The sequence below is a fragment of the Equus quagga genome, chromosome 1 (assembly GCF_021613505.1).
Source record: "Equus quagga isolate Etosha38 chromosome 1, UCLA_HA_Equagga_1.0, whole genome shotgun sequence".
In the NCBI taxonomy this organism is placed as follows: domain Eukaryota; kingdom Metazoa; phylum Chordata; class Mammalia; order Perissodactyla; family Equidae; genus Equus; species Equus quagga.
The window spans coordinates 11033323-11047330 of record NC_060267.1 but is presented as its reverse complement, the minus strand read 5'-3'; the positions used below and the strand labels follow the sequence as shown (position 1 = coordinate 11047330).

The window sequence follows — 14008 nt, the reverse complement described above, 5'->3', positions numbered from 1 at the left end:
ATGATCTCCTCAATGCTCCTGGCTTTCCTTTTCCTGGCTCCGGCCACAGTGGCCACTTCCAGAGCTGACGGTCAGTGTCTGGCATGTGCGGGGCCCACTTTGGACCTGGAGAGCCAGCGGGAACTGCTTCTGGACCTGGCCAAGAGAAATATCTTGGACAAGCTGCACCTCAGCCAGCGCCCAACACTGAGCCGGCCTGTGTCCAGGGCTGCTCTGAGGACCGTGCTGCAGCGCCTCCACGGGCCCCCACAGGGGGTGCTTCCCGAGGCTGACAGGGGGCAGGAATATGAGATCATCAGCTTTGCTCAGACAGGTGGGTTCCTGGTCTGTAGATCTTCCCCAAAACCTGACCTCTCGAGGGAAGGAAAAGTTTCCTCCCCAGCCTAACCCCTGACTCCCTCCCCCAACCCATCCCAACTCTTGCCTCCCACGGTCTGTCCTCTCCTACTCCCAGGCTCCCACCCCAAGGCTCTCTCTGTAGTTCAGACTTGGCCAGTGGCTGGCTGTTGGGAAGTGGGTAAATTTCATTTCTTTTGAGGCTGCCTGCCCCCATCGCCTCTGGCTCCTCTCTCTGCAGGCACCACAAACTTCCACAGGCTGTGGTGTGAGCTCATCCACCTCCTGGGCCTGGACCCAAGGGCTGGGAGCTGGGGAGTGTGTCCTTTCTCTGGCCCCAGGATCCAGCCTCTCCAACCCCACCCCCACATGCCTCATTTGGGTAAAAGGGCAACAAGCAAAACACCGGGACTGCACTACTTCTCCACCCTGCCCCTGCCCTCTGCCTTCATACTCAGGTCCCCACATCAGAACAGGGTCAAAATGGGTCTCAGAAAGGTTGATAAAGGATAGAGGATAGAGAAGAAGAGAGAGTTACTTCCACAGAGGGGAGAGGAGGTGGAGAATTTAGTGGGCAGCTGGAGGAAGATCAAGAATTCAGAGACAGGACCCTAGAAAGAGAACAGAGGGTAGTCTCTCTGGCCTCTGAGTTCCTTCCAAGCTCTTACTTAGGCCTGGAAGGCCCTTCCCATTCCTGGCCCCTTTCCCCTGGTCTGCATCTACTCCCCTCTGCATCCAAGCACTTCCATCCTTAGAAAACCCACCCTGACCTGAGGTCAGGTCAGGTCCTGAGGAGCTCCCTCTCTGTCGGCCCCCACACCCTCACCCAGGACTCTACATATGGAATTGCCTGTTTCTAGGTTTTCTATGAAGTGTGTCTTCCCATAGAATGTCAATCCCTTGAGGCCAGAACTGTCATTTATTCCTCATGTTATCACCAGAGGCTGGTGCATAGTAGAAATAACTAACACTTATACAATGTTTACTGTGTTCTAAGCCTTTTACTTAGACTAACTCCTTGAGATCCTCACAACAACACAGTGAGGCAAGTACTGTTACCCCCATTTTAAAGGTGATGAAACTGAGGCACAAAGAGATTGAGTAACTTGCTCAAGCTCACATGACTGGTAAGTAGTGGAGCCAGACAGCTTAGCTCTGGAATCCATGACCTTGACCACTATACCACTCTGCCTCTTGCGAACATAGTAGTTGCTCTGTAAACATTGGTTGCATTAAACAACCAAGCCATGCTGTAGGTCAGCTTGACCACAGTCTAGAGTCCCCAGTGACGATGAGACCCTATTCTAGTTCAAAGCGGGGTTTCTGCTCATGATTAAGAACACAAACTCTGGAGCCAGATAGCCTGGACTCAAATCCTTGCTCAGCCACTTATTCTGCGTGACCTGGGTTGTTAATAGTCAGTTTTCTCATTTGTAAAATGGGGATGATGAAAAGATAGTTGATAGAATTAAATGAGCTGATACAGGTAATGTATTTAGAAGGCTAAGGTGGGAGGGAGCAGGAAATAGAAGACTCAGCTCCTGCCCAAGAGGTGTTCAGTTGCTGCTGCTGAGAATAAATTAATTAGAATATAAGGCAGAAGGAAATAAAGGCTAGATGAAGGCACAAGAGCCTGCTGGGCCAAGAATAATTCACTGGGACCTGGTGAGACAGGCAAGTCTTTCAGAAGAAGATTGCAAATGGGCTGGCATTGTAGAGTAAGTTTGACTTCAATGGGTAGAGAATGGTAAACAGCGACCTAAACAGAGGGAAAAACAGAAGTAAAAGGCTGAAGGGGTAGACTGCATTTGGAGTTGAAAAAGAGTTTGGAGCAGGTGGACGGATGGCCGTGAACCATGAGTCCCTTGAACAAGGTTGTTTTTTTTTTCACCTTTGTATCCCTGACGCTTAGCCCAGTTCCTGGTACAATGTGACAGTAATGATGGTTACCAGGTACTTAGTGTACTTGCTTCATATCATTTGATCCTCACAACCGCCCCGTAAAGTAGACTTTATTATTCCCATCCTATCAATGCAGAAACTGAGACTCAAAGATAATTTACATGGCCAAGGTCTTACAGCTTGCAAGGGGCAGAATTCAAACACAGTCCTCTCTGACTTCAAAGTCTATGTACTTTCTACATATTTGCTAATCAATGAGTGAATACAACATGCAGGTTGGAGGGGGCCTGGCCTGAGACGAAGTTTGGAAGTGAGAATGACTGATGCCTGGATTCCACCTTTTACATTTAAATATTTTATTTGAAGTTTTCATTCCAATTTAAAGTATCATCTACACCATACTGTGAGAGAAAGATCTGAGAATTGTTCTTGCTGGAGATATGAAAAGAGAGAGAGCTTGGGGCTCTGGGGAAGCTATGGTGGCGGCCGTCAGTGGAGTCCTGGAACTGGCTCCCGCTGGCTCCTGAGAGCTGACTGTGAACATTTCTCAACTCCATATCCAGTGTCATCACATTGATAGTTTGAAATCAGCCGTGGTGGGAGAATTTATACCAGAGAATGCTATAAATCAGGGTTTTTTCCCTCTGGAATCTAGTTGTTAAACATTTACCAGCACACCACCACCTGTGACCTAAAAATACAAGTTATCTGCCTCCCACGCACCTAAACCGCAAGGCTGAGACGGGGACTTGATGACCGTAACAGATATTCCTGTTCAAATGGGGGATGGGAGAGCGGGAGACACAGAGCGGTCATTGATCCGTGGAAATTCTGATGTCCAGCCAGGCGTATGTCTCAGTTGACCTCAAATCCAGAATTCCCTTGGTTAGGACCTGGTTCTGCTCCCTAGTAGGATTTTCCTCTCCTCTTAAGGAGTGCCCACCACTGCTCTCCTTGGCTTCTAGATCCACTTTCTCAGCCCTTGGCTCCACCCTCTGAGATGTTTTTCTTTTTAATTAGTAAATGACCTTTGTTTGCGGCTGAGTGGTTTTCTCAACCTGCTTCCTGTCCAAAGAAGTTGGGGGCCCAGAGACCTCTTTTCATTTTGAACCATCTCTTTCCCTTTTAGTCCAAACTGGTGCTATATTTCACTCTTCAAGTTCTCTTTAAAACTCTGTGGGCCTTCTAAATAATAGATTGTAGTCTACTTAGTTAGATGGAAGGCACTCCCCTCTACCAAGACAGGCCCCTGCTTAGGTTACAAGTCAGAGTGTTGTGGAACAACACTCTGAAGATTCTCAGAAGCCCTTTGGTCTAGCTGAGAGGGTCTACAGAACATCATCTTAAACTTTAGATCGTAACAGAGGGCCTTACAGCTGACCTTTTATTTGTTTTGATCTTCACTCCAAGGCTATTTTACTAGCAGTGCCCTGGATTTGATTTTTGCCCTGAAACCATTTCTTACTTTGAGAACCTTTTGTCAGATAGAGAAAGGGATGAAAATATATTTTATTGTTCAATCTAGCAAGTCCTGTTGGAAACATTTTCTCTAAATTCTCCTTGAAAATTGAACAGTTCCTTTTTTAGTTCTTCTCACTCCTGAAATGCCTTATCATAGGCAGCTAAAATAAGCCGATTGGCACTTTCAGCATTCTGCCTGGAAATATCTTTAGCTAAATTCACAACTTTGTTAGATACCCTTCCTAGCTTCCAAGTTACCACGGACGATAGCCAATACATAACACAGGTTCCCCTTTCTCCAGCTTCCAATAGCAATTTCCTCACTGTTCATCCTGCCTTCACTAACAATTTCCTCACCATCCTTCCAACCTCTGCCTGCCACCCAGTCCCAAAGCCAATGCTGCACATTTTAGGTCTTTGTTATGGAGCACCCAACTTCTGTTACTAATTTCTGCTTCAGTTATCCATTAATAAAACAAATCAGCCCAAACATAGAGGCTTAAGACAAAAAATTCAATATTTCTCATAATTTTGTGGTTTGACTGGCTTATCTAGATAGTTCTTCTGCTCCATGAGGTGTAGCTGAGGTCACTCATGCGCCTGCATTCAGCCAGGTGCACATATAGGGCCAGAACATCTAAGATGGTCTCTGATCCTCCAAAGTCTCTTGCTACATGGCTTCTCATCATTCAGTAGTCTAGCCCAAGTGTCTTTAAAGCATGGTGGCTGGCTTCCAAGAGGACAAAGTTTCAAGGTGTAAGTACTTATCAAGCATCTGCTTCCACCATTTGCCTATGTCTCCTTGGCCAAATCAAGTCACATGACCAAACCCAGAGTTAATATGGAAAGAGACTGCACAAAGCCATAAATACTGGGAGGTTCTGTTCACTGGGGGGCCCACAATGTAGTAGTCTACCACAGCCCCTGCTGGTCATGTGTCTGCCTGCCATAACCAGTGACTTAAGAGGTTCTAACTGTGGGGTGCTTAGTGACCTAGCACAAAAAGATTAATTGGGCCAATCAGACTCTTCTTCTAGGATCTTGGAACTAGGACACTGGAAGATCAACTCACTTAGCTAGGATTAGCTGAGGAAAAGTAGACTCCAGAGCTGGGGCCACCATTTTGGGACCTGAGGAAGCTCACAAGGAGGCAGAAGAAGTAGATCCTCAGAGAAGAGAGAAGAATGGAGTAGACTTACCTAGAGAGACTGAGATGAGAGAGATCACGTTGGCTCTGAGAGCTGTCGAGAGTATCTTTATTCCTGACTTTCTAATTCACATGAAGCTTAGTTGAACTTTATTTTCTGCCCTTTTATGCCCATGAGAGTATTGACGGCATTCCATAACAAAGCACCCTTTACTTGAAAAAGGAAAATAAGGGTAGCTGAGGCCAACTCATAATGGGCATTTAACTGCTTCCTAAAAGAGTTTGGACTTTAGTCATCAATAAGGTTTTTGAGGCCATGAATTTTATGATCTAGTCAAGTTTTGGGAAAATAATTCTGGTGTCAGTGTAAAATAAGAGTTAAAGAAATGAGAGACCATTCATCCAACAAATTTTTATTGAGTGCCTGCTATGTACTGGGTACTGGAGATACAATGGAGAACCAAACAGGTGTCTCTGCCTTCATAGAGTTTACATTCTAGCTGGGGTGGGTGGGAAGAAGCACACAGTAAACAAATGAACAAAACCCCAAGATGATTACAGAGAGTGACAGAAGCTATAAACACAGTTAAGCAGGACAATGTATTAGAGAGATGGAGGTAGAGTTGAAGGCTCCTTTAGATAGGTTGGTCAGGGAAGCCTCTCTGAGGAGGAGACATTTGAGCCATATGCCAAAAAGGAACCAGTCAATTCAAAGATCATGGAAAGGCAGTCCAGGCGGTGGGAATAGCAAGTGCAAAGGCCAGGAGGTGGGTCCGTGTTTGGTGAGTTCAAGGAACAGAAAAAGGCCAGTATAGATAGAATATAATCATTAAATGACAGAATGCCTGATCATACAAGTTTGCTATGTTAAGGAGTTTAGATTTTATTCAAATAGCAATGGGAAGGCTTTGAAGGGTTTTAAACTGAGAGATTAAGCTGATCAGATTTATGTAATAAAATGATCACTCTGGCTGATGTGTGGAGAATTGTTTGGGGGACAAGAGTGGATCACTTGGGAAGCTATGGTCATAATTCAAGAAAAAGATGATTGTGGGTTGAACTAATATACAGTAGAGGAGGTGGGGACAAGTGAACTTATGTTATGAATTGGAGGTAGAGTTGACAGATCTTGCAGATAATTTCAAAGAAGGGGATGAGGGCAATTAAGGTTTTGGCTTAAGCAGTGCATTTCCAGGGAAGGGCAAGGTTTGGGTTGGGGGGATAAATCTAAAGTTCATCTTTGAACATAAAAAGCTTGAGATATCATTGGATATCCAAGTGGAATATCAGAGCAGCAGCTGGATATACAACCCCAAGGCTCAAGAGATCAGGGCCAGGGATATATATCTGGGCATCATCAGCATATAGAAGGAACTGAAAGCCATGAGAATTGATGAGATTGTTCTGGGAAAGAGTATAGATAGAGACGAGAAGGGACCTCAGGACCTCCAACATTTAGGGGTCAGGCAGAGGAAGGGGAGCTGTCAGCAAGAGACCAAGATGGAGTGGCCAGAGTCACAAAAGCCAAGAGAAGGAAATATTTCAAAAAGGCTGGGAATGGTTAAGTGTGTCAAACACTGCTTAAAGGTCAAGTAAGATGAATATAAAGAGAGGAAACCATTGCATTTGGCAGTGTGGAAGGTAATGGTGATCCTGACAAGAGCAATTTCAGTGGAGTGGAAGGGATAGAAACCCAGTGAAAGTGTTTCAATGGGGCAGGTGAGGAATGAAGAGGGGAAATTGGGCAGTAGTAATAGGGATAGGAAAAAATGCATAGCATCAGAACCATTGTAGTGAGGGACTGGATGTGGGGAGTGAGGGGGATGATCACAGGGTTTCTCGAGGTGATAAGGAGGGTCGTGGTGCCACCAATTTTAAGAACAGAAAGAGAGATATATAGGAAGGAAAATAATGATTTTTACTTGGGACCAATTGATTTTAATGTGATGGCAAGACATACATGTGGCAAAATTAAGCAGTTATAAGTTTAGGCCTGAAGCTTGATGGCTCCCAAATCTGTATGTCCAGTCCTGAGGTGCAAAATGGCCTGAACTAGACGTACAGATTTTGGAATCACCAGCATAAAGATTGTGTTGGCTGACCATGAGTGTGGGTAAGAGCTCCCTTCAGTGTAGAGTAAAAGGAAACGAAAGTCAAGGACAAACTTTGGAGAACTCTAGCATTGAAGGGCTGGTCAGAGAAAGAAAAGCCAGCAAAGAAAATCAAGGAAGAATCATAAGTCATGGAAGCCAAGAGAGAAAAGACTTTCAAGAAGGAAAATGCCAAGTGCTGCAGAGAGTTCAAGGATGCTGAGAATAGAGAGGTAGCTGGTGGAACTGACACTCAGAAGGCTGCAATGATTGGGGCTTCTTGTGTTCACAGGCCTCTCCAACGTCAACCAGACTCGTCTTGATTTCTACTTCTCTGATAGAACTGCTGGTGGCATGGAGATTCAGCAGGCCAGCCTCATGTTCTTTGTGCAGCTCCCTCCCAATACCACCCAGACTATGAAGGTGAGGATCCTTGTGCCAGGGCCACATGACACCAACCTCACCTTGGCCACTCAGCACCTGCTGGAGGTGGATGCCAGTGGCTGGCACCAGCTCCTCCTGGGGCCTGAAGCTCAAGCTGCATGCAGCCAGAGGCACCTGACCCTAGAGCTGGTACCTGAAGGCCAGGTAGCCCAGAGCTCAGTCATCCTGGGTGGGGCTGCCCATAGGCCTTTTGTGGCAGCCCGGGTGAGAGTTGGCGGCAAGCACCGGGTTCGCCGGCGAGGCATCAACTGCCAGGGTGGGTCCAGGATGTGCTGTCGACAAGAGTTCTTTGTGGACTTCCGTGAGATTGGCTGGCACGACTGGATCATCCAGCCTGAGGGCTACGCAATGAACTTCTGCACAGGGCAGTGTCCACTGCATGTGGCAGGCATGCCTGGCATTGCTGCCTCCTTTCACACTACAGTGTTCAATCTTCTCAAGGCCAACACAGCTGCAGGTGCCACTGGAGGGGGCTCATGCTGTGTGCCCACAACTCGGCGCCCCCTGTCTCTGCTCTACTATGACAGGGACAGCAACATTGTCAAGACTGACATACCTGATATGGTGGTAGAGACCTGTGGGTGCAGTTAGTCCGTGTGTGGTGTGGGCAGCCCAAGGTGGGGCACACAAACATGCCCTCACAGAGGTGCCCTTCCCTGAGAGGAGAGAGTGACCCCACTGCTGCCTCTGAGGAGGAGGACTCCCTCTTCCTGAGAAACCTATGGAAATGATCCCAACTTTGACGTGAGGAGATCTTCATCTAAGAGAGTCACTGTACCGTCTTCATGACCACCAGCCTCTCTCCTAGGACATAGTCCAACTAGCTCCACGTGCTCAACCGCCACCCCAGGGACTCTGATCCACCTGCAACCATGAGCAATGCCATCAGGTTCCCAGGCAAAGACACCCACAGCCTGCCCTTAATCTACCCCGTAATAATCCTCTATGCCTCGCTGCCCTTCCCATTCCACCGCCCCCACTCCGGGATGAGCTGACCTGGCCTCTTCCCTTGATTGTCAGGATCTCCAGAGAGCCCCTTCCTTGGATTCACCAGAGATCACATCACTGTTTTCCAGAGTGAGGCTTGCTCCTCTCTGTGTCTTGAGCCCCTTTCCTTCTTACCGGCCCAGCTGGGCTGCTAAGGCCCTCTCGGCATACCCTCATCCATTCTCTGTCCTTCTCTGCCCTGCTCTGTCCCCTCGGGGGCTGACTCACCTGAGCTCCTTTGGCCTCTGGCTTCCTGCTGAGTTTGACTAAGGGGAGACACAGGCAGGAGATCACAGGACAGGAGGAGATAGAGGTCAGGGTATTTCTTATTCCTGCTCCCTCTGCTTAGGTGACATGGTTCTGAGTGATGGTGGCTGTGGCCATGTCCTGACAGCTTCTGTCTGGCTCCCTGCTTCCAGGGCCTGAGCTCTGCTAGATTCTGATATCGCTAGGGGCTTATAATGGCTTTCCACTCTTGCTAGTCCCTGGGTGCTTCAGCATCCCCCTTTCGTTCCCTTAACCCTGCCCATACCTCTGCACAGGAGTTCGTCATTAAGTCTTCTTTGGGATGCAAACACTGACAGCTGAATGGGTCTTTTGTCTCCTGCTCGGACTCTGACTGACTCCATAGGTGACACAGAACCTGCCTCTCCTGCCTTGCCGACCTCTGCTCTCTCCTCACACAGGCTCCTCAGGGCTGAGCTACTGTGTCCATCCCACACTTCGTGTCTCTTCCTTCCCCAGACTGCCTCCTCTTCTTCTTTCGTAGGCCCCCTGCTCCCTCCCAGAACCATCTTTGCTGCTTTTACAGCTAATAAAGACCTGGGTTTTACCTGCTCCTCTCTTCCCTCTGTACTCACTCCAAGAAAGGAGACAGATCGCTGCTCAATCAGCAAGTTGGCCAACAACCTGTGGGCACACACCTGGTGGGAGGCAGAGGCATGGCTCAGAGCTGGCTGCCTTCCCTCACCGACCCCCAGGGCTCCATCCAGGAGTCCTGTCTGGAAGCTGGAACTGGCCAAGGGCCACTTGAGCGGGACAGGAAGAAGAAAAGGAAGGCTGGGGATGAGGTGAGGGAGGCATTCACTCTGAGACTGGGGCCTCTCTGGACCTTTACCCTTCTTCCTCCACCATCTCCTCCCTTTGGTTGGACAGCCCTGAACCATGAGGTCGATATTGTCTGTAGCCCAAGGCCTAGTTTGCGCAAAACCCATGTGTTCTGTGGGTAATGTAATGTCTGTGTTTGCTTAGCTTATAACCCCTCCTACAAGGGCCTGAGGTCCTGGATTAGGAACCCAAGAGGAGAAAGTCTGAAGGGGACCTTCTGAGGGCTGCAAAGCTGAACTGTGGGGCTTCCTGAGCACCCAATGGGAGTTATCCCACCTTTGACTTGAGGAGATCTTCATCTAAGGACATCCTTGGGTGCCTCTCCCTCCCACTTCCACCAGTGTCTACCCCTCACCCATCCCACCCCTCTCCCAGATCTAACCTTCCTCCCTCCAACTACAGCTTCATTCCCCAGGGCCAAGACTAAGGTGAAATGAAGTGAGGCACCCACCTAGGGGGCAAAATCTTAAGGGGGGGGGTGGTGCCAAAAAATTCATCAATGAAAATAAATAATATCTTAATGTAATATTTTAAAAACATCAAAATGAATGGCAAAAGATCCATGATGAACAAAATAGTAAATTTTAAAATAAACGCAAAATCGATACTATTCCCTTTCTTTTTTGGCTCTGCTTTTGTAAAAAGGGGAAAAAGTGGGTTTATCTTCTTCCAAACCTTTTTTTCCGGATCCCCCTGGTCCCTAACCCTAGACTCTGTCAGGCTTTTCTCCTTTGGGCAAGATCATCATTCAGGCTGCTTCTACTTCCTTCCCCAGCTCCAAGCCTGCACTATCCCCAGCCCCCAACCAGGTTGGTGGTGGGGCGGGCCTGTGAGGCAGATGGCTGGGGTATTTATAACCCGGGAGCACTTCTTGGGGAAAGTGACTAAGATGCTAAGAGCATATTTATAGCTGGGTTCTGACGTAAGTGTCAGCGGGGAGGTAGGGCCAGGCACAGCAGCAAGAGGGTAGGCAGGGCTGAAAATTGGGGCCACCTGACAGAGAGGGAAGGGGAGAGGTGGGGTCAGTGACTCCTACAGCTACTTCTTGCTGTTTCCCTTGACTCTGTCTCCTGGCACCAACAGGTAAGCCCTCTGAGACAGCACCATGGGCAGAAACTTCTACTTTGAAGTTCTACAGTCCAGATCACAGAGGGTAGAGGACTGTCACTCACCAGCCCCGGCCAACAGAGAGGGATCTGGGAGCTGGGGAGAGTGCTGGACAGTGGGGATTGAATGTGTTTCAGGACCTGGGGAGAAATGCAGGGTGGACAGGAGGGTCTAAAAGTCTCATTGTTCCTTCTCACTCCTCTCTACCCCTCGGTACCTTGAGTTTCCAGGAAGAACCTGGCACCTATCACCAAGCTCCCTAGCCCCATTGCCCCAGTATCAGTGTGATGAGGTCCAAAACCAAAGGTAGCCATGATGTGGTTCCTGATGACAGCCTCTGCTCTCTGGCAGTGACGGGGGGAGAGACCACGGGGACCAGCTCTGTGTCTCCTGTTGGAGAGGCAGGGTCCCCAGAGTGAGAGACTGGGAAGTGCTCTGCATCTCTCCACTCTTCGAGCAGCACCTTCCTTGGGAAGCTGGTCAGCGCTAAGGGTGATGTTGTCCAGTGGCTCGGCACTGCCACATGGTGGACACTGGAGGTACTGAGGCCCATCCCCCAAAGCAACACCTTCCTCCCCCGGTGACAGATCTAGTAGTCTCTCTTGACAATCCCCACGGGCTAAATAGGGGGAAGATGAATAAAATGGAGTGGGGACACACTGCCAAATCACACTCGCTTCCTCCGAGCTTCTTGAAGCAATTGGGACATAAGGAGAAAGGCCCTGGGCCTCCCATGTAAGTCAGTGAGGAAGGGTGGTAAGGAGGGCTGGGATTGGAACTAAAGCTGCTGCACTCTCCTTGCTTTGCTCTTAAAAGCCCTTAAACCTCCCATTTCCCAGCCCCATTAATAGAAGCTTGGCACCAATTCTAGGATGCCTCAAATTTAGGCAACACTCACAGTACCCTGCAAGAGAACCAGCAGCCAGGGACAGGCCCTCCCAAGTCCCATGCCCGCTGCCAGCTGCGGTGGACTCTGCCCTGTTGTAAGATTGCATCACCCCACTCCCACCTCTCTGGGTTTCCTGAGACATCAGAGTAACATGCCACCCCCCCTCCCCACCATGCCCTCCTCCACGTTGTGCTCCAGTCCAACTGGACTCTGAGCGGCCAGCACAGGCAGGGTCAGGGGGTGACTTCTGTGCCTTGTTGCACGGTCACCTTGGCCTGGGCAAGAGGACTCCGTTCCTCCCACCCCCCCAGCCTCTCTACCCTGTTCCAGCCTCTTTGCTAGAAGTAAAGACATCAGAGTTCTCCTTCCGACTCAGAGACCCCAGAGAAATAACCACTGGAACTCACAGCTGCCTCATGGAAACTGCTGCAGCAGAGGTGGCTGGGCAAGCTAGAAAGACTGGGGTCTGGGAGGAAATTGCTGGCCCCACCTTGCTCATATGGAGTTCCCTCCCCCCAATCCCAGACCTTGGGGCCTGAGCATGTGAAATCATCCTCTTTCTTGCATCATGTGTGTCCACACTACCCCCCCCCCCCCCCCCCTACCTGAAGCTCAGTGACCAGGGCCAGATGGTGAAACCCGAGCTCCAGGGGGGGACCTCCACCCCCTGCAGGGACCTGATGGGCAGCACAGCTGGCCAATCCTGAGGCTCAGAGGGTAGGTCACCGGCTGACCACTAGGTGAGGGAGCCCCAAGCTGCTGGCTCTAAAGAGGCCTCAGTCAGTAACCAGACGTGAGCTGTGAGGGTCAAACTGGCCGACTGCGCTAAACACAGCTACCCAGCGGACCATCCACTTCCTGCCTTCCTGAGTCCCAGGCAACAGAAGACAGGTGGCTCTACCCTTGGCCAAGGGTAGGTGTGGCACTGCTGTCTGCTGCTGCTGTGCCCTCGTTGGCCTCTACGCAATCAGACTCAACAGAAGGAGCAACTGCCGTCTGAGGCTCCCAACCCGACCCAGGGCCATCTGCCAGGAGCATGGGGCTCCCTGATGTCCAGCTCCAGCTGGTGCTGCTGTGGGCATCGGTGTGGGCACAGGGGGCAGGGTCTGTGTGTCCCTCCTGTGGGGGCCCCACACTAGCACCTCAAGCAGAACGAGCCCTGGTCCTGGAGCTAGCCAAGCAGCAAATCCTGGAAGGGCTGCACCTGACCAGTCGTCCCAGAATAACTCATCCTCCATCCCAGGCGGCGCTGACCAGAGCCCTCCGGAGACTACAGCCAGGAAGTGCGACTCCAGCGAATGGGGAGGAGGTCATCAGCTTTGCTACCATCACAGGTAGGTGAGAGAGAGATAGGCAGAGGGCAGATGGGGGGAAAAGGAGGCAGAAGGGGAGACTGACAAAAGGCAGAGGGAGCGGAGTGTAGGAGGAGGAGGCAGAGATGGGGCAGGGACCGGTTGCGGAGGACGCGAAGGGGTCCCTGTTTCTTCTAAAGGTGGGTGCTATGGAGAGCAGTGGGCAGGGTTTGCAGGGGTCTCAGAGGAGAGCTTCATCTCTGCTCACATTCCTCAGTGCCTTCTCCATCTTTCTGGCAGACTCCTCCACTTCCACCTGCAGCTCCGTGCTCACTTTTCACCTGTCCGCTCCTCGGACCCACCACCTGGAGCATGCTCGCCTCTGGCTGCACGCGCTCCCCACCCTTCCTGGCGCTCTTTACCTGAGGATCTTCCAATGCGGGCCCAGGAGGAGGCGCCGAGGGTCCCGCGCCCTCCTAGCTGAGCACCAAATGAAAACCCCGGGCTGGCACGCCCTGACTCTGCCCTCTAGTGGCTTGAGGGGTGAGGAGTCTGGTGTCCTGAAACTCCAACTAGACTGCAGACCCCTAGAAGACAACAGCACAGCTGCCCGACAGCCTTGCCGGCTCTTGGACATGGTGGGAGACCGGCGGCCCTTCCTGGAGCTTAAGATCCGGCCCAGTGAGCCTGGAGCAGGCCGGGCCAGGAGGAGGACCCCCACCTGTGAGCCTGAGACCCCCTTATGTTGCAGGCGAGACCATTATGTAGACTTTCAGGAGCTGGGATGGCGGGACTGGATCCTGCAGCCCGAGGGGTACCAGCTGAATTACTGCAGTGGCCAGTGCCCCCCACACCTGGCTGGCAGCCCGGGCATTGCTGCCTCCTTCCATTCTGCTGTCTTCAGCCTCCTCAAGGCCAACAACCCTTGGCCCTTGGCTAACTCCTGCTGCGTCCCTACTGCCCGAAGACCTCTCTCTCTCCTCTATCTCGACCGTGATGGCAATGTGGTCAAGACAGATGTGCCAGACATGGTGGTGGAGGCCTGTGGCTGTAGCTAGCAAGAGGACCTGGGGGTTTGGAGCAAAGAGATCACGTCAGGGGTTCCCAGGCAAAGGGCATCTGTGGCTGGAGGCATCAGATTTCTGATCCACAGCCCCACCCAATGGGCCACCTGGCAGTATGACTGGGTTGACCTCTATGGGACCCAGATGGGCATCTTCTTGTCCAGACTCCAGCCTATTCCAGG

At 50.7% G+C, this 14008-nt stretch overlaps 2 protein-coding genes across 2 annotated transcripts; both read left to right on the top strand.

The window, feature by feature from the left end:
* On the top strand, positions 1–8258 carry INHBC (inhibin subunit beta C). The gene is made up of 2 exons (XM_046676706.1): positions 1–313; positions 7229–8258. Exons 1-2 carry the CDS (start codon positions 1–3, stop codon positions 7969–7971), a joined length of 1056 nt encoding a protein of 351 aa, XP_046532662.1. The 3' UTR covers positions 7972–8258.
* Positions 8259–12506: 4248 nt separating this feature from the next.
* INHBE (inhibin subunit beta E) lies at positions 12507–13926 on the top strand. The gene is made up of 2 exons (XM_046653318.1): positions 12507–12804; positions 13063–13926. Exons 1-2 carry the CDS (start codon positions 12507–12509, stop codon positions 13818–13820), a joined length of 1056 nt encoding a protein of 351 aa, XP_046509274.1. The 3' UTR covers positions 13821–13926.
* Positions 13927–14008: the final 82 nt, after the last annotated feature.